This window comes from Peromyscus californicus, unplaced genomic scaffold (genome assembly GCF_007827085.1).
Source record: "Peromyscus californicus insignis strain IS unplaced genomic scaffold, ASM782708v3 Scaffold_14__1_contigs__length_90479793_seg_2, whole genome shotgun sequence".
Classification (NCBI taxonomy): Eukaryota; Metazoa; Chordata; class Mammalia; order Rodentia; family Cricetidae; genus Peromyscus; species Peromyscus californicus.
Window position 1 is genome coordinate 65659966 of NW_026294436.1, and position 20631 is coordinate 65680596.

The following is a 20631-nucleotide window of genomic DNA, read 5'->3' on the forward strand; positions in this document are numbered from 1 at the left end:
GAGATGCCAGGATCCGGAGACCAGCATAGCAGTACTCATGAAGAGTGAAACTTGATCACACAGTAACTCCAAACTCCACCTACAGCCCCAGCTACTTGGGAGGCTGAGGCAGGAGAATCATTTATGCTCCCAAATTCAGACCAGCCTGGACCATACAGTGAAACAGCATCCTAAAACAATGGGCAAAGGATTTGAACACACATTTCTTCAAAGATCTGAAAATGATTATTATGCAAGGAAAAGATGCTTGATACCATTATTCATGGTGAATAACATGTCTGTATCACCACAAACAAAATTACAATACACACACACACACACACACACACACACACACACACACACACACACATTGAAGATATCAATCCATACCCATTAGCACGGCTACTGTCACAAATCCCAGGAATTAACAAGCCTTGGGGGAGGATGTGGAGAATTTGGAACATCTGTGCACTCTGGAGGGAATGTAAAATGTTTCTGTTGCTGATGGAAACACCATGGCGGTGTCTCACAAAATTGAGTATAGAGTTTCTCTCTGATTCAGCATTGCCATTTCTGGATGGCAGCACAAATAGTTGAAGAGTCATTCACTTTGTTTTGTCCTGTGTTTTGAAACAGGGTCATATGTAGATAGCCTACTTTGACCTTGAACCCTTGATCCTCCTGTCCCCACCTCTAAAGCACTGAGATTATAGACATGCAGCATTGTGCCTGGCCTAGCTGTAAGCAGGGTCTTCAGGGGTGAGTGTACACTTGTGTTCTGTGTTATTCACAACAGCAAAGGTGTCCTTGGGTGGATGAGTGGATAAAGAAAATGTCTCATTCATACTACAGAATTTGTAGCCTTGAAAGGTAAGAAGAGGGCGGGATATAGGGAAGAGCAGTAGAGTTCTCACCTAGCATGCATGAGTCAAAAAACAGCAAAATTCTGACAGCTGCCAAGGAGATGAAGACAGAATAAGAAGCCAGGCACAAATGGAGAAAACCACTTGCGTGATTCAGTTATGTGAGTAATCTAGAGTACACAAATTCACAGAATAGGAAGGTGGGCTGCCGAGGGCTGCGGTAGGGCGAGAGGTGTGGGCTGGGGTGTGACAGGGCAGAGTTTCAGTGCGGGATGGTGGAAAACTTCTGGAAATATCCTGCCTAACAATGAATCATCTTCATGCCATGGAACTACACACTTCTTGCCACTGAGCCACTGAACTGTGTACTTAAAGATCACCAAGACCAGAGAATGTTATGTTACATGCATTTTACCACAATAAAAATAAATGGGTTAAAAAATTAACAGCATGGTTTAATTTTACTAAAGATTCCCTGCTTAATCAACTGTTGTCAAAATTTTGTTTTCTATTAAGGATCTATTAATTCAGACAAAATGATCCTGGGGTCACCCTTCCTGGAAATAGAGTTAACTTTGTGTCTTCATGGCTAGTCTGAGTGACAGTGTGTGGGAGGACTTGGTCATAAGGTTGAGGGCTATAGTTGGACAGGACAGTTTATCATAGGATTGACCATGGAGCACCCCATAGAATTGCCTACCCCAAAACTCCAGCAGGAACTGAGCAGATTCAGGTCATGCTCAGACCCCAGGCTTATAGACGCTGCTCAAGGATCTCTATATTGCTAACTGGACTTTGCAGGTCTCTGGTTGCAAAGTCAGTGTTCTGCCCTCATGTCTGGTTGTACACACTGATGGTTTGTTGACTTGGCATTATTTGTACATCCTGGCAAGATAGTGAACCACAACATCTCAGTGACCTTCCACTAGATTCTGGGGTGCTACCACATGATTGACTTGGGGCCACTCATCTCGAAGGAAGGCTGCTCCCGTGACTCACACCCCCCGCCTCCCAGGCTGGTGTTCTGGAAACTCACCTTCAATCTTGGTCTTGAAGTGGGGGTACTGGTTGAGGATCTCCACCTGCTTCCTCCAGTCAAACTCGTTTCTCCAGAAGGACACCACTTTCTTCAGGTAGCTGGAGTTGAAGCCATAGTGGAAGCGGCTGCCCTCCAAAGGCGGGGATGCCCGGAACCTGTCAATCCTCTGGTGTAAGTCCTGCAGGGAAGAAGCCAGGGTGGGTGGGCAGAGGCAGGGCAGAGCTTGTGTCCACAACTCAGCGTGAACCCTGCAGCCATAGATGGGCACCACGGAGGGGCCACACAGTGGATCCCTGAGAGGCTGATGGTTCTTCCCTGTGGACTTCAGAATCCTTTCATCTCTTTGTTTTGGTGGAATGGGAGGTTCAGGGAGGGGATGGAAGGCTTTGCACAGGCCACACATGATGTGTTCTCCCTTTTAGCTCCATCCCAGCCATCTTTTCATTTCTCAGGTGTGCGAACAATACTCTTAATACACCAAGCCATCTATAGGTTTGGAACTGGAAAGCTTTGTAAAGAGTCACATAGCAACTTTTTAGGCAAGATGCAAGCTCTCTATTCATTCCCTGAAGTGGAGGAGCTGCCACAGATGACCCCTGCATGAACAGTGAGGTTGTGGCCACACATGATCCCTGCATGAGCAGTGAGGCCATGCTCCAGTTAAACTTACACACAGGACTAAAACTCAAATGCCATACAATCATTGCATGACTTAAATTATTATTTTTTCTTTTGTTTTTTTTTCCATACCCCTTTAAGGATGCAAAAGTTTATTCACTGGGCAATTAAAATACAAGTGGTAGGCTACACTCGGCCTTGAGCCACGGTGTGCCAGCCCTTGATGTACAGCAACGAATGATCCTAACTCAGATAAAAAGGACTGCCCAGGATACAGGGTCCAAATAGAGTGGATCCAGTTAAAAGTTCAACATTCCAGCTGAGGGACGTGCCTGTTGCCTCATGGAGTGGCTCAGGTGTCATTTTTCCCAGAGGTTTTCATGTCCCTTGGCCTCCCCCAAACAGGTTTGGAAACCTTAGACTCCTTCCACGTCCTGGCTCATTTCAGGATGAGCCTCAGAGCTCAGCTTCCGCCCTCAGCAGCAAGGGCCCAGTGTGTCCCACACAGGAACCTCAGCCACTTGCTCTTGGCTTCAGTCCAGTTCCTGGTCTCAATTCCTTCCTCCTGGGAACTTTTGTGACCTTTTGCTAGTGCTCAATGATGTTAATCTCTACTGATGTGTGGGTCGCTGTATCTTTGGATGTACTCCCTTTTCATGGATGGAAGCTAAATGCTGGCTGTGTGAGGAAAGGGTCTCTGTTCTCCAAATACACTGCAGAGCACCTGCCACAGTAGCTGCTTAAGGACCACATGGGGAAGGAAAGGATGGGCTGTGGAAGGTCTGCCCCCTGTGACCCTACTTGAGTCTGGCTCCTCCAGAAGACTTCCTTCTCTCTTCCCTCTACCCACTGGCCCTTCCTTTCTGACTCCAACTCTGTGTGGAAGGGCCAGGAACACACTGCAGTTGTTGCTTGCTTTTGCTCTTTTTGGGGGGCCCACCACCCAGCTCCCAAATAAATCACACATGGAGGCTTATTCTCAATTACAAATATACGGCCTTAGCTTGGCTTGTTTCTTGTCAAATTTTTTTTTTTTTGGTTTTTCAAGACAGGGTTTCTCTGTGTAGCTTTGCGCCTTTCCTGGATCTCGCTCTGTAGACCAGGCTGGCCTCAAACTCACAAAGATCCACCTGGCTCTGCCTCCTGAGTGCTGGGATTAAAAGTGTGTGCCACCACCACCTGGCCAGATTTTTTTAACTTTAAATTATCCCATCTACCTTTTGCCTCTGGGCTTTTTCTTTTTCTCACTTCTATAATCTTACTTTCACTCTTACTCCGTGGCTGGCTGTGTAGCTGGGTGGCTGGCCCCTGGTGTTCTTCTCCTCCTTCTCTCTTGTTCCTTGATCCTTTCCTCCTCCAGATTTCTCCTTCTATTTATCCTCTCTCTGCCTGCCAGCCCTGCCTATCCTTTCTCCTGTCTCACTATTGGCTGTTCAGTTCTTTATTAGACCATCAGGTGTTGTAGACAGGCACAGTAACACAGCTTCACAGAGTTAAACAAATGCAACATAAACAAAAGTAACACATCTTAAAATACTATTCTACAACATACTGCTGTACCATTCTCAGCTTCAGGGCCCACCTCTGAGGGCTGGAACAGCAAGTGACAATGGTCAGGCTTGGTGTAAGGCTATGATGGGCCCAGGAGTGGTCCACACAGTGGGGGCCTGCCCAAGGCCGACCCTGTGGTCTCCGTGCTACTGTATTTCCTGATTACTACATCCATCTATAGCTGTGACTTCCACATCTGCCTTGGGCGTCTGTTCGCTTTCTCCCTTAAACTCTGTACCTGCCGCAAGTGGGCAGGACGGGAGGGGGACAGAAGCTTTCTTTGGTCTCTGCTGCACACAATGGTTCTGTCAGCAGCCCTTCTGGGTCTTGTGTTGAGGAGAAAAAGTAGCTAGAGAGATGGGGTTAGTAAGTAGGAAATACCTTTTAGGAGCAAAATGCACCTGCCCTCAGGGGGAAGAGTGGACAGATAAAACCTCAAGACAGTCCATTTCCAAAGCTCCATCTTCAACCACGTTCCTGTTCAGGTTTAAGGAACCCACAGCCAGTCTGCCCCTTTGGTTTCTACCCAGGCTGGGAAAGGGCGTCTCACCTTGATCTCCTCGTCTGATGTCTCCACCTTGAAAGGCCGGATGCTCTCATCTTCTCTGGCTGAGGGCTTCGACCCTGGGCCCCACCAGCCATCTTCAAGTGGCAAGGTTTCTTCCTTGTCCCGGGAGACAAACCAGTAGATGACAAGGCCCAGCACCGAAGCCAGGAGAAGTTCCAGCCACATGACACCTGGGTGACGAAGAGGGGACATCGGTAGAGGAGCAACCTGGCCAGAACCTGGCGCCTGGCTCTCCAGAGACTCCAGTTACCCACAAGGCTCTCCCCTGGTGCATCCTGAGTACCATGTTACTCTTGGCTGTTGGCTTGTCTCAACACTGGGAGACAAGAAGCCTCCGGGTGTGCCTGTGAGAGTGTTTCCAGAAGACGTGAACTACCGAGGTGGGAAGACTCGCCCTGAGTTTGGTTGGGGCCATTCCACGTGCTAGAGCCCCAGGCTGAATGAAAGGAGAAAGTGAGGTGACAGCCACACTCATCTCTCTCTGCTCCCTGACGGTGACACAGTGTGACCAGGGACCCGCTTCTGTCAGCATGTCTGTCCTGCCGTGATTGGCCCTACCTTAAGCACAGCCCAAACCAATTCTCCCTCCCGTAACTTGCTTCTTCTCAGGTACTTTCTCACAACAACCAGTAAATAACTAATGTGTGACCCACCACCGGCCGTACTCATGTTTGTCCTGTGAGAGAAGTGAATGTCGCCAGAGTGAGAATGGGGCTTCTTGTGTCATCCCCACTAAAAAAAAAAAAAAAAAAAAGCTTATGAGAAAAGAACTCTTCCGCATGACTGACGGTAGCTGTGGGAAAGGACTGTCATACCCTAAGCTTGCACGGTGGCCGCCACAGCCCCACACAGAAGTTCTTCTGCAAGGACAGCAACTTAGCCAATGTCTCCCACCTCGTTATGAAGCCCCTCTCCTTGTTAGGCACAGTGGCAAGTGTACTTGTGGACATGTGCAGGCATCTGCACAGCTGATGTTAAGATATTGTCATCCCAACAAAGAGAAACCTTACACCCTGAGCCTGTCAGTTCCCTAGTCCCCGAGCCATCCTGGGCCCTCGGTAACCACATCTCCGGTTTCTGTGGGCATGCACTCTTACATTTCAGAAAATCCAAGCTGTACTTGCACACCCACGAGTCCAAGTCTTTTGTCTTTTCTCTCGGAAGGAAGAAAAAAAAGAACTTGGTATCTGCAAACCAATACAGAGAGATCCCAGCCCAGCATTGTGGCCTGGCTTCTCAGCTTCCACCTTCCTAGGGCAGTGCCCAGCTTGGCACGGACATGAACCTATTCTTGGAGCAAGGGCAGAGGAGGTTTCATTGGACACACTACAGTCAGGACCGGTCAGGACCGGGGCAACGGAATAGGAGTGGAATCCCAAGGCAGGGGAAGCCCTTCAGAAAAACACCCGTGCACACTCCATCTGCTAATTTCAGATGGTTAGGTCTCCATCCGTGTTTGCTGAGGCCCCAGGTTTATTCCTGCTGAAAGCTGCCCCCTTAAGTTGAGAACTGGGCCACCAGGTGCCATTTCCAGAGATATCAGGCCACACAGAGGGCCAGTCATGGGGCTTCCACAGAGAAGGAATCTCATATGGAAACTGTTTCTGTCTGGCAGGGACCCCACTGATCTCCCCAGCCCCACCTCCAGTCTCTGAGATACCGCTGCTTCTTCCTTCACACCAGGAACTAGTACCACACGGATATAGCCTCCTCCATGGCCGCCCCTCCCTGACCAGAGATCTCATCACCCCACATCAGATACTGCCAGAGATCTCAAGAGAGGCAACCTAGCCTCCACCAAGAGAGGCAACCTAGCCTCCACCAGCCGAAGTCACTGGGACACTGAGACCCCAGTACAGCCACCCATGGAAGCCACGCCCTGTGGACAGAGACACCAGCTTCCACCCATCTCCCTCTTTGGGCTGTAAAGGTCTGTGTGACTCAAAGTCTCTGTGAGAATGTTTCCTGAGAGTCTGGGTGCCAGAGAGCAAGCTTTACCCATCCTAGTGAGAGGATGCTCTGTGTGTGTGTGTGTGTGTGTGTGTGTGTGTGTGTGTGTGTGTGTGTGTATTTCTGTGCGCTTGTATCTCAGCATGTGTGTTTCTCTCTCTCTCTCTCTCTCTCTCTCTCTCTCTCTCTCTCTCTCTCTCTCTCTCTCTCTCTCTCTCGGTGTGCATTCCACCCATTCCACCATTCCATCTCCAGACCAAGGCTCATGTCTCTCAACCTGAGGCTCCTTCAGCCCTTGTCCTCAGATCCCTGATCGGTCAGGTGGTGAGAACCACTTACATTAAAACAGGTTAGAGATGCCTGAAGTGGGGTCCCTCTGAATTCAGACAGAGACTTTGCATGGTCTTTTTCCCCTTTCATTTCCAGAGATGCTCTGTCTCTACCAGAAAGTCCTCTTCTTTGAGAAGATGGAATACTGTTGCCCCAGAACCACTGAGAGAAGACCAATCTTGTATGATGTATTCAGGAGAGCTGGAAGAGTCAGCAGGAAAGAGGACTGTCCCGCCCAGAGAACTTGACAATCAGCCCCCCTACCTCCTGACTGCCGCAGTGAAAGGCTGAAGACTCCTCTGTTGCTTTTCTTGGGGACAAAAGTGCCTGCCTTTTTCTTTTCTGGGCAGAATTATCCCAGTGTCCTCTGCTTTTACCAGGGCTCAGTGCAGGCACCTTGACTCCTCTGTGGTCACAGCTGTGGGACAGGTGAAGGTGGCTGAGTGTGAGTCCCTACCCACCTGGCCTTTTTACACTTGCACAGCCCCAGTGACTCAGCTGATCCCTGTGTGTGCAGATATGGCTCTGGACTTCAGACAGCAAACAGAACCACAGTGACAGTGACCTGAGGCCCAGCGCTGGAGCTCCATCTAAACCAACAGACTCCAGGCGAAAGGGCATCAGGATGACACAGCCCAGTCTCGCCTCGGTCATCGCCCCTCAACAGGGCTTTGTTTACCCATGGGTAACTGCAGCCTGAAGATGTAGACAGGAATTTTAGAAATAATTCTTAGTTTACAACTGTGTGCTGGGCTGGCAAGATGGCTCCATGAGTCAAGGCATTTGGTGCTAAACCTGATGGTCTAAGTTTTATCTTGATGGAAAGAACTGACTCTGAAAAGCTGTTCTCTTACCTCTACATGTTCCCTCCCTCCCCCAAAGACCCCAAACAAACAACAAAAACCCAAAAGCTGTAATTGTAAGCGGTGACATCTCCCACTGTTCTGTTCCAGCCCATCCATGTTATAAATTGTTCTTTTGTTCAATGTATCCATGATGTATACACTAGGTGTCCATTAGTTATACAGGAGAATCCACAGTTATCACAGAGATGATTCAAGTAGCCCTATTTCACTTAATAATGGTCCCAAAGCTTGGCTGTAGTGGTGCTGGAATGTTCCACACTACAGTGCTGTCAACGTGCCATTGAATTATTAGTCCTTGTCAGCCACTCATTGGGCTTAATTATAAGCCCTGCTTTATCATGAGCAAGGGTGTCTGGGAATCGGAGGTACATTACAGGTTTCAGAATTGCCTTTGACTTAAGGCTTTCATGTAGTGGGGTGTCTTGGAAAGTATTGTCCTTCAAAAAACTCAAGAATAGAGTGGTGTGTGTGTGTGTGTGTGTGTGTGTGTGTGTGTGTGTGTGCACGTGCGTGCAAATCAACAGATCTAAAGAGTAATTTAAAGGCTCTGTCTCTTACATTCTAATCCAGGTAACAAGAATATTAGTATTATCCATTATTGAGGTAGTTTGAAAGAAAATGGCCCCCATAGGGAGTGGCACTATTAGGAGGTGTGACTTTGTTGGAGTGAGTGTGGCCCTGTTGGAGGAAATGTGTCACCGTGGGGGTGGGCCTTGAGGTCTCCTTTGTTCAAGCCACCCCCCCAACCCCCCCCCCCCCCCCCCCCCGTGTGACAGAGGGCTTCTGCTGCCTATGGCTCAAGACCCTCAGCTCCTTCTCCAGCACCATGTCTGCCTGCATGCTGCCATGCTTCCTGCCGTGACCATGAGGGACTAAACCTCTGAACTGTAAGCCAGTCCCAATGTTTAATGTTTTCCTTTATAAGAGTTACTATGGTCTTGGTGTCTCTTCACAGTAACAGAAACCCTAACGAAGACAATTATATAAAACAGTGGTATACTTTGCTCAAGTGCCTTGGAGTCACTGGGCCTCAGACTAGAAAGCAGGACTGGCTACAATGTCTCAGTTCACCCCTGACAAACTGCTGTTTGTTACTTAATAGCAGATAATAAAGGCACACGAATACTGGAATCTCTGATTAGCCTCAAGTAGCCGCTTGCATTGCCCTTCTGCAGGTCGGGTTTGATGCGTTTGCTAATAAGAGTACAGGCAAATGCACTATTCGTGGGCCTTTTAAAAAATCAAATAAGCCGGGCGGTGGTGGCGCACGCCTTTAATCCCAGCACTCGGGAAGCAGAGCCAGGCGGATCTCTGTGAGTTCGAGGCCAGCCTGGTCTCCAAAGCGAGTTCCAGGAAAGGCGCAAAGCTACACAGAGAAACCCTGTCTCAAAAAAACCAAAAAAAAAAAAAAAAAAAAAAAAAAAAAAATCAAATAAACAAACAAAAATTTCCCAACACTTATTTAAGGTAAGAAGTAGAGAAGGGAAGTGCCTAGCTCTGTGTTTGTGAGGATTACAATTTACGGTCAAAGAGTGCATTTCTGTCACAGTGAATGCTGCACATCCTCTCTGTGGTTTGCTCTCCCAGTACACATTTACAGTTTGAAGCTTTCGTATCAACCCTGGGACCTCAGAACGCTGATAACCATCATCCAGGTTCTGCTACGCCTCTACGTTGTGGTAAACAGCTGCAATGATGTCTTCTGCATAGTCCCTTTCTGTTGTGGTAGAGAACATTCTAACCTCTTCAAAACCAGGGTTTCAGGGATCTCGAGAAAGACTAGGCAACAAAACAAAAAAAGCAACTCCCAGATTCCTTTCCTTCATGCTGGCCCCTGAAACTGGAGGTTAATTCATCCTGCACAAAGGTTTCATCTTTCCAGCAGGCTTTTTATTTGTCTTGTAACCCAATATTCCAACGAGAAAAGCACGGTGCCCCGAGAACTAGAGTTGGAGAGGAAGCCCTTCTAAAAGAAAGCAGGGTATGGGTGTGGCTCTGGGCAGAAGTCCCTGGCACATGGGAGGAGATGGGTTTGCTGGCCAGTGCTACAAAAGTCAAAGGAAACCATATTCTTTCTCTCTTGGAGTCACAGTATTCGTCCCAAGGAAATGATTAGTTGTCTAGAAGATGTGTTTTTTGGTTTGTTTGGTTTTGGTTTTGGTTTTTTGAGAAAGGGTTTCTCTGTGAAACAGCCCTGGCTGTCCTGGAACTGGCTTTGTAGACTAGGCTGGCCTTGTACTCACAGAGATCCAGCTGCCTCTAGCTGCTGGGATTAAAGGCGTGCCCCACTACCTACTGGCAGAAGATGTGTTTAAAAAAACCAGCCGGGCGGTGGTGGCGCACGCCTTTAATCCCAGCACTCGGGAGGCAGAGCCAGGCGGATCTCTGTGAGTTCGAGGCCAGCCTGGTCTCCAAAGCGAGTTCCAGGAAAGGCGCAAAGCTACACAGAGAAACCCTGTCTCGAAAAACCAAAAAAAAAAAAAAAACAAAAAAAAACCAAAATAACGAGAGCTGGATACATATGTTATAACATTGTAACGGAGGGACAGGGGAGATGGCTCAGCCATTAAGAGCGTCAGCTATTCTTTCAGATGATTGGGACTCCGTTCCCAGGACTCAGATCCACCTGTAACTCTAGTTCCAGGGGCCCTGGCATCTGCCCAAATTGCACACATGAGGCTTACAGACATACATGCAGGCAAAACACCCAGGTGCATAAAATTAAAAAACAACAGCATAGTAACTGGAGGCGTGGTCATTTATTGGAAATTTGGTGAGCCATCAAGTCCTCATAAGAATAATTAAGGTTATACATAGTTTAATGTCAGGTGCTGGTACGTACCTCACCTGGGTGGCAGAGTGCTTATCCAGCATATATGGTGCATCCCACCCTCAGTGCCACAGATTAAACACTGTACTTGTTAGCTTTTGTGCCATTCAAATAATTTTTTAAACAAACGCACATGCTCTCTAGTACATGCAAATTTTAATTTGCCATTTTTAAACCATGAGAAGCTCTATCTGAGAATCTATTTCAACAGTGTCAGGTATCAGGTGGCTTCCTAGCACCAGAGTCTTGTTCAACACACTCAAGCAGGTGTGACGAGTGACTGGGGCACTGCTGTGCGGCTTCCTTCTGTTTGGAAACCTATGTGCACCAATCTGGCGGCCAGCAGCCCGGTGCAAATGTAAACCCAGGTAGACGAAGTTGGCAAGGTGGAGAGGTGGGCCAGGGAGACGGGGAAGAGGCCACGGGGGAACTGGTGTAAAGGAGGGCATCATTTACAGGCGCGTGACCCTACTGCTACCTCTGTAGATGAACGAGACTTCCTGTGAGTCTCATACCATCATACCTGCCCAGCAGCTCACCTTCTCAGATGTCCCCCAGTCTCCAACACTTGTGGCACTGAACTGTCACCCCGTGCCCCGAGCTTTGTCTTTTTCTGGGGTTTCCACTTCCAGGCCACTACCCACCGGCCACTGTCAGGTTCCAACACACAGATTCCCTGGCCAATCTTCCTTATTCCACTGACGTATCTCTAAGTTCCACAACTTTCCTCTCAAAGCATAATTGTCAAGTCTATCTCTGCCATCATACCCAGCCCAGGCATCTGCAGGCTACCCCAGGATGGCTGCAAGACCCCCGACTGACCCCCCATCTCTGTCTACCAAATGTCTTTTATGCAACTCACTCATTCTCTCTGTCTCTGTGTGTCTGTGTGTGTGTCTGTCTCTCTCTCTTACACACACACACACACACACACACACACACACACACACACACAGCATCAAGGAACTTCCCACGACTCCAAGACAAAGCAAAACTGCTTAATGGGACCTTCAAGGCCTGTGTGGTCGGATGACCCATCGCCCCCTGTCGCCTGCACTGGAGCCACACACTCCAGCCATCTTTGTTTAGTTCTTGTGCTCATCAATCTCTGCTGTTCCAGGGCTCTGGGGGGGGGGGCTGCAGCTCTGGGGGGGCTGCTTACCGCCACCTCCTTCACCTCTGTGTGTGCTTAGCGCTGATACTGTGGCGTGTGCCTCTCGCTGTGAGCAAGCTTCTTCGGTTCCCTTCTGAACTCTCAGACCCTGGCACTTACTGGGTGATTACTCAACATTGACTGAAGGAAATGTAAAGTCCTCGGGATAATGTGGACAAAAGAAGTTTTGAATTTTAAATTCTCCTTAAGCAGTAGCATACAGCTTATTTCTCAGTCTGGTCTGGAGGGCTGAAGGATTGAGGATTATTCAAAGCGTGGAGAAAGACTAGAGGGTAGTGTTGGTGTCAAAGGGTACTCACTGCAAGTCTCAGCGTTTGGGCCAGCCAACTGTCCCTGGAGGGAAGTCTGCCCTCTTTAACCCAGCAAGTGCCCACCCAGACACGCTCCCTAAAATCACCCTCAAGTACCAGCTCATAGTGACTCAGCAGATCTGGTCTTTGCAAGGTAAATTACAGGTCTGGGTACTTGGGGATTTTCCAGAACAAAGGCCAACAAAGTGCATAGCCTTGCCAGTGTTGGCAGCAGGCCCTGGGTCCGCCTGGGCATGAGGAGTGCTCCCTCGGAGAGGCTGTGCGAGATTCCCCGGTGGTGACTTGGACTCCTGGAAGCTCCTCCTGGGGGTATCCACACTTTGGCTTGGGAATTGTGCGGGCTGAGGAGTTAGGGGAAAATCACGCATCTGCTACCTTCAGATGTCAGGCCAGAGGGAGAGTGGGGTGTGACCTCCTCTTAGCCCTAGACCTGACCAGCCCTGCAACCCCATCTCCCTTCCTGGGGAGACAACGTGGAGCACACGGTCTCTCCTGCATTCCAGTCAGCCTGCCACACAAGGGAGGGGTGCAATGATTGACAAGCAGGGGCCTCCTCAGACCATACAGATGGCTAATGGCCGTTCTCTTCTCCCTCAGGGCCACTGTCTGTGCTTTGGTGGTTCGGCAGTGGTGCGTGCTCCATAGTGGGCCTACTGTCTTGTTTCTCTCAGAGCGCAGCCTTGGAGCTGAGCTCAGGAAAGCAATCGGAGTCAACCAGCAAGAGGGGTTAGAGTGTTTCTGAAGGCAACACAGAAGAGAGGAAGAAGGGAAGAGCCGAGATGGTCAGGAAATTCACGATCTGGAAGTGTGCTCTGCTGAAGTACACCAGGGCCCAGGGCCAGCCTGGCTGGAGGCCAGGCCCCCAGTGCTGCCCCTGTACCCGAGGACAGGGACCACCCTCGTCCAGGCCTCAGTCTGACCACCGCCACAGAGGAGCTGGCTAGGGAGGGCTGGGAGCACACGTGTGGGTGGGCAGGCCCTGCGTGCCTTTAGAGAGGATGTGGATACTTCCAATGTGGAAAAGCCACACACGCTTATTGGTTCAACCCTGTGTGTATAAGCTTTAAACCTAAGGAGGCTGGAAAAATTAACCAGTTAATTAGTTAGGAATTATTATTTTATTTAGCCTTAGGCAAAGGTTCCATTGCAGATGTTTCTGAGATCTCATTAACTATGACCTTGACTCCATTTTATGCATTCTCAAACAAACATACTCCATTAAATTTTTTTTTGGGGGGCAGGCGGATCTCTGAGTTCAAAGCCAGCCTGGACTACAGAGAGAGTGTTCCAGGACAGCCAGAGCTACACAGAGAAAACCAAAACAACAACAACAACAACAACAACAACAACAACACCAACAACAGCACCGGTTTCCAGTGCTGGGGTGGATCCCAGGACCTCACTCGCGTAGACACACACTCTGTCACTAAGCTGCAGCTTTTTCACTTACTTCCCCCGATGCAGCCACACAGCCTTTACAGTCCTGTCACCAGGGAATTGCCAGCTCAGTGTGCTCAAGCTTGGGAGTTCCATCAGAACTCTCTTCCAGCTCCGGCTCTGCCAACTAAAATAGGAGCTGTCACCTTTTCCACTGGCCTAAATGTCTGGAGGGACACATCTCACCTGCTTTAAGGAGGAGGTTTAACTCACACCTGCTGTTGAGCTAGCATGGCAGATGCCCATGTTGGGGTAGCAGGAGTGGACCATCCAGCAGCATGCCATTACCTTCCCACCCCACCCCACCCCACCCCATTCCACCCAGGTTTTCCTCAGTGAGTGTAACCTCATGGTCTGGAAGCTTCCTCCCTAGCAGGCAACAGAACTGCCTGGAGTCTGGGCCTTCTGAGCAATCCAGTCCACCTTCCTGGCTGCTTGGGTGCAGCATGAACTTCCTGCAGAGCCCCTGAGGCCCGGCCAGCCTCCCAACACTGCTCTCTGGGTGATTCTGAGGGACAAGCTGGTTGGGCAGCTGGTCTGCCAGAGACAGGCAGGCTGCAAGAGGGGAAGCATACCATTCTAAGTGGTCATATCATTCTAAGAGACCAGCTCCCCTAAACTGCCCTGCCATTCCCAGGCACTTAGGTCCAGAAACCCGGGGTCTGACTTCCTTATATTTTAAAAAGATCTAAGAAGCAAACCATCCAAGGAAAGTGGATTTGTTTACAACTTAGGCATGGGAGGCGTCTCTAAGTTTCTCCATATGGTGTCATGGAGAAACAACTTATAGAAAGCCATGAAGTCAAGATACAACAGGTAAATTCACCAGTGAGTGTATCAACAGATGACATGACCGCTCCGTGGCATGCTGAAGGGGAAGGCTTTTATTGTAGATGTGAGGGAGAGAACAGCCAGAGGCATCTGGAAGGGTCCCGAGGAGAGAGAGAAAGTAGTAGGCTGAACATGGCCAGCAGACTGGGTCTGGCCATGGGAGAAGCAGGAGGAAGGAGAGAGAGACAGAGAGAGAGAGAGAGAGAGAGCGAGAGAGAGAGAGAGAGAGAGAGAGAGAGAGAGAGAAGTGTGTGTGTGGGGGTGGTGAGGGAGTGAGAGTTGAAGACAGAGACCAGGAACACACATAGCCCAAACAGCAGGGTTATAAGGAGAATGAGCAGCCGGAGTGAGGGAAACCCATGAGCTGCAGACATTATGGTAGTGGGGGAGATGAGAGGAGCTGGGTACCGGTGATACTGAGGAGCCTGGAGACCAGAGTGGGCTTTGGTACGCTAACAGGCGCCACAGACAGCCACCTGTCCCTTCTGCCAGTGACAAGGAAAGGGCTGCTTTGGTAGAGGGGAACAGGCTTCCTAAGTCAGAATTTGGGGAGATGGAGCTTCCTTTGGACCTGACAGCGAGACTAACTTACTTGTCTTTTCCCAGGGCCAAGGGAGCCCAGGCTGTCGCTGCTCTCTGGTCCAGAGAGGAGTTCTAATGTCAAGTCTTGGCTGTAAAAAAATGTGAATCGTAAAGAGCCTCCCATTTTCCAAAGAGGGAAGAATTGGCTTATTTGGGGCCTGGTAGAGCTCTTTGTCTCTAAGCCTATTCTTCTGATGTAAGTCCACTTAAATAAAGAAAAAAAAATCAAGACAAAACCTAAATGAGATGGCCGTCTGGTAGCCCAGCTGATAGGTCAGGGAGGGGTATAAGTATATTTCTAAATCTCTCACCAGGGCTTCAGCATGGGATGGTAGCATGGGACTTGTGCTTCAGAAGACAACCCTGTCTGCCAGGAAGGCGTTCCGGCTTGGTTCTGGAGCTAACTCATTTCTGGTACTACCTAAAAACCAGCCTTCAAAACAGTCATGGTCACCCCTTCTGCAGGAGAGCCAAGCTCTAGGCAGGGTGGCCAGAAGACACGCCCTTAGCTGTCTCAGGTCCACATTCTGGGGGCTAGACAAACGCCAGCATTCCTCAGGAACTTGGGAAGCCTGTTCTCCTCCACCAAAGGAGCCCTTTCCCTATCCCTGGAAGAAGGGATGAACGCTCTCGGTGATGCCTATTAGCATACCAAAGCCCACTCTGGTTGCCAGGCTCTCACAGTGTCACCAGTACCTGTTAAATATTTCAGAGTCCATGCTGGCATCCTGGCTCTTCTCACCCCTCCCCTACACTTAATGTCTCCAGCTCGTGGGCTTCCCTCCCCGCAGCTACTCACGGTCTTTACAACCCTACTATTTCCGCTATGTGCTCTCTCTCTCTCTCTCTCTCTCTCTCTCTCTCTCTCTCGTCCTCTCTTGGTCTCACACTCAGTCTCACACTCTCCTGGTTCTCTTCATCTTCCTTTCTCACTCACCCTCTTTCTCTCCCCTCACGGCCAAGTCCAGTCGGCTGGCCATGTTCACTTTATGACTTTCTCTCTCTGCTCTGGACTCTTCAGGATGCCTCTGGCTGTACTCTCCCTCACATCTACAATAAAAACCGTCTGCTCAGCCATACCCTGGAGCAGCCATGTCCTCTGTATACAGGCTGCCCTTCACCTGTGGCTCTCTGATGCCCCATGGAGGCACTGGGACCTCCTGCCCACGGCTGTGGTATCGTACGGCCTTCCCAGGACATAGTGCAAGCTGAAGCCACGCTAACGGCAGCCAGGTGTGTTCATGGCAGGAATGTTCACTCATAATCTAGAGGGAGTTCAGAGAGAACCCGGACTGTGACACCGAGGTAGTACTTTGAGATGATAGAAAGACAGGGAACATAAGGGAATATGAAGAGATAAAGGAGCCCCTCATCCCCGGGATCTGGTTAAGTCTCTTGCAAAGAATTTTCAAACTGCCTGTGAGGGACTCTAATCCTTTGAGAAAACCTCACAAATAAGACTGAACCATGCTTAACCGTCAAAATCCGCCTCCACTTCCTTGTGACATGTAGTAAGAATTACTTCGACCTTTTTTGACCTGCTTCAAAAAAACCAATACTCCTTTCTTACCAACAAACAGGTGTACAATGACCCTCATAAACCACTTTCTAATCTCGGTGGTTAAATAAAAATTTAGATAAAAATAGATATGCTAAAACATACCTTTGAACAGGGAGACTTCAAAAGCCACCAAAGAAACTAGGTAGGACCTGTCTCTTGAAAGGGTACTCACACACAGATGGGCACCACTGTTTACTATGAGATGGATACCACTGTTTACTATGAGATGGGGACCACTGTTTACTATGAGATGGGCATCACTGTTTACTATGAGATGGACACCACTGTTTACTCTGAGATGGGCACCACTGTTTACTATGGCATCTTCCTCTAGGCATGGCACAGCCATCCTATCACCACCAAGGAGGAGAGATAACCCTGGCCCCTTTGTGTCGAGGGAGAAGACAGTGACAGCTAGGCCTGGGGTAATGGAGATCTTAATACGCCCAGAAGGACGTCACCCACCCACCACTACTCTTGCTCCCAGCTGTGTGTGGTCTTAGGCTGGGCTAGGGTAGGGCTACTAGACTATGCAGGGGGTAGGTAGGTGACTGCAGTTTACCTGCAGTTATGATGCAGCTTTTGAGGAGCCGTCATTCATGACGGGATGGGACGTATCAGTGATGCAAACTACCTTCGAGTCACCCATGCTGCTGCAAAGAGCCCCTCATCAACGCTCCTGTAAGGCTAATCAAGTCATTGGCTGTCAAACTGTTCTTCTGTGGAATCTGCGGAATTGTTTCTTTGTTCTGAGACGAATGGACACTTGTTCACCTGTTTCCAGAGAAAGTCACACAAGTGACCTTTTCTTAAGTCAGTCATATTCTCTCTCTCCCCCCTTAAGTCTATATTAAAATCTTTTTCTTCATAAACTCCAACTCTGCTTCCTACTGACTAATCCCTGAGCCCCTGAGGTCAATCCTGGCTGCTCCTGGCTGGAGTTTACAGGGAGAGCCTCAGGCTGCACAGCCACAGAGCTGAGCTGTGTCCTCGATGCTGCTGACAGCCCGATTCTCCACTCATCACCTCATGTAATACTCCAACCTAAGAAGTAAAGCGGCTTCCCCCTGTTGGAAAGAGCACTTAAAGTTCAGAGAGGATGTTTGCTCCGATAATCTAACCAGTCAGTGCCAAAGAGACATCCACATTGTGCCACCGGCTCATCAGCCTCTCAAACGCTAAAGGCAGCAGACTCCTTCTTCTTACTCAGCAGCAAGGCTTCTTGCTTGTTGGTTGGTCAAACTAGAGAATTTTCTGTAAAACCTTTTTTTTTTTTTTTTTTTTTTTTTTTTTAAGATTTGTTTATTATGTATACAGTGCTCTGTCTGCATGTATCCCTGCTGACCAGAAGAGGGCACAAGATCTCATTACAGATGGTTGTGAGCCACCATGTGGTTGCTGGGATTTGAACTCAGGACCTCTGGAAGAACAGCCAGTGCTTCTAATCTCTGAGCCATCTCTCCAGCCTGCAAAGCCTTTTTAATAACACAGCTGGAACAACACTTTCCCCCTAAAGTGAGCTCCCCAGGCCTTGGAAGAGTGCACAGGGTGTGGCTTTGCTGTGGCTTGGCTCCACAGGAAAGTGGGGGTGACCGGCCAGCAGCAAAGGGAAGGCAGGCGTTGGGCCAGGAGTGAAGATCCACTCCCGGCCTGCGATGGTGGGAAGGAACACGCAGTCCACTCCGAGAGGGAAACAGTTGCCCTCTGGGGAGAAAGCAAGAACTGTGATTTCCCTCACGATGAATCCTGGGAGCAGGGCAAGCGCGCCTTTGAACTAGTTTGTGCAATTGATTATGTAACAGGATGGGGACCCCGTCTCCCCCACTTCCCTGGGCACCACCATGCAGGAGAAGCTTCCTAGCAGAAGTTGGCTCCCTCTTGGGGGCCTTTCTCAGTATTATCAGCATAGCCCACTGGAGACTCCAGGACATCACTGGCTTGGCCTGAAGACCACCTGCTGCAGGGGACCCCAGAAGGCCAGTGGGACTGAGTAGCGACCCTCTTGTCTCTAAGGTGTCCTTGACCTCTTTTGCCTCCCATCTCTACAACCAGGCTGTGTTCCCACGCTTTCTGGTCTCAGAACAAGAGTTAAGGAATGGAATTTGGGCAACTTCTGCCCTTCACATTATTGAGCCTGGGCCAGAATACCGGAGGTGGGGGGCGCGGGGTGGGGGGAGAGTAGGCACCAGGTAGGTAAGGACTATGCCTGGGCATGCCGGTACCTCTGTGGATGGGAGGAGAAATGTTGCTCATAGTAACAGGGGCTTTTTGTGGGTACCACTTGTGTACTAGTTGGACCCTAGGCAGAAAACGGGCACCCCAGGGGTCTGGTGGAGGTGCACACTTTCCTAACTTTCACTAAAACTTCTTCCCTCTGCTCACCATGTACTTCCCACCTCAGGACCTCTGCGGCAGCCAGTGTGATTGAGGCATACCGAAAGGCAGGCGCAGTCACACAGGACAACATGGGGGATTACGGATGGTGCTCAAGTTCCCACAGCTGACTTTCTGAGCAGTTGAGAGTCTAGGGGAAAATCTTGTGTTCTTGGAATCTGGGGCAGCAGAAAGCTTGGGGCCCTCTCTCTGACACTGGTCACTCCTCTCAGACTGCAAATAAGGACAGGAAAGCCATCGACACAAGGCATACACTCCGGCCGCAGGACCCTTTGCGGGTTCTTTCCTCACTCTAGTGCAGCTGGACACAGAGTGGCTCCCTAACTCTTCAGGAGTGTTAAAATGTTGCCTCTGTGAGGCCTTCTTCACTTCCCATTCAACATTCCTTTTTCCCTTTTGAATGCTTTCTATTTTCCACAGCACACATCATCTTCCAGTAAACGTTAAATTTTACAGATATGTACTCGTTTATCTTATGGTGCTGGTCCTTGAATTTTGCTTGTTGTCTGTCCTAAAAAGCATGTCCCATGAAAACACATTCCCTGCCATCCCCAGGGTGTAGGACAGTATCTGAACAGCTAGTCTGGATCCCTCAGCACAGCCCCATTGGAGACACTTCTTCAGGGACACAGGAAGTCATCACGCGGCCCTCCTCGTGTGGGTATTTGGGACTGGAAACTGTTTGCTGAACACGCCCATGTTTTGTTTTGTTTTTTTCCTTAGTCCTCTGCTACGTCAGACCAGGCACAGCCAGTGAAAGGCTCCACTTGAGGAAGGAAGCCTCTGTCACACTAACAATGTTAGCCTCTGGGGCACTGAGGCTTTAAAAAAAAAAAAACGACCACGCAGAATTCAGAGGCAGAGAAGCAAGCAAAACACACCCCCTACCCCCACCCCAAAGTCTAACTCAACAGTCCTGGCCAGCAACCGCAGAACGCTAGCAAAGGCGCGGTCCTAGTCCTAGGGTGACATAGGCACCGGATGCCTCCACCTCCCGCCCGATCCACCCACCAGCGCTGGCAGGGCGACCCTGGCTTTGGGCCGCTAAAGTTTAAACAGCGAGAGGTACAGAGTGGAGAAGTTAAAATGAAGAGTTCCTGCAGAGCTTGCGTCCTGGCCACCAGGGTCGGGGCAGGTGCCCGGGCAAGCCGCGAGCTGGGAGCCGAGGGGACAAACCTGCACCTGTCGGGGAGGGGGCCAAGGGGTCAGGCCCAACACCCACCCCTGGCTTCAGAAGCGCACCCAGACTGCCCAGGGATGGGGGAGGGGGCGTCGGATGCCGGACCTGGAGGCAGGCGGACTGCACTCGGGGGATCAGCCTTGGGATAGGGGGAAGCGCATTTCACTGCGGGAGCTACACGCAGCCCTGGCAACTCTCAGGCTGGGCTGCCGCCGCTGTCCCCGGAGCTTACGGTTAGGGTCGCGCTCACGCTCCAGCGGCCGCAGGTGTGCAGTCCCTCCACTCCCCAACTCCTCTTGCAAGTCTGCCTGGCTCCGGGGCGGCGGGGACCGGAGCTGCGGGGACGCCAGCGGCCCGTTAGCCCCGCCCCACTAGCCCCACCCCTCTCTCGGCTCCACCCCCCGAGTTGCCTAGGCGGCCTTGGCTAGCTGAGCACCCAGCAAAGGTTTCACCTAGTCTGGCAGTCTAAACACAAAAGCCCGAGCTGGCCTGGTATTACAGCCTTTCTGGCGCCTTTCTAACGAGTCGTTGTAATTATTTTATAGGTGAATTGGTAAGTGAACG

At 50.1% G+C, this 20631-nt stretch overlaps 1 protein-coding gene across 4 annotated transcripts in view; it reads right to left on the reverse strand.

Moving 5' to 3' along the window:
* The window catches only part of LOC128110072 (epoxide hydrolase 1), an 88766-nt gene that overhangs the window by 10120 nt on the left and 58015 nt on the right, over window positions 1–20631 (reverse strand). For 2 of the 4 annotated variants that reach the window (XM_052737825.1, XM_052737826.1), the window contains exons 2-3: window positions 4604–4791; window positions 1882–2062 (exon numbers count right to left, since the gene is read on the reverse strand). In XM_052737825.1, coding sequence (XP_052593785.1) covers window positions 1882–2062; window positions 4604–4791 — 369 coding nt within the window. The other 2 variants (XM_052737827.1, XM_052737828.1) reach the window with 2 other exon arrangements.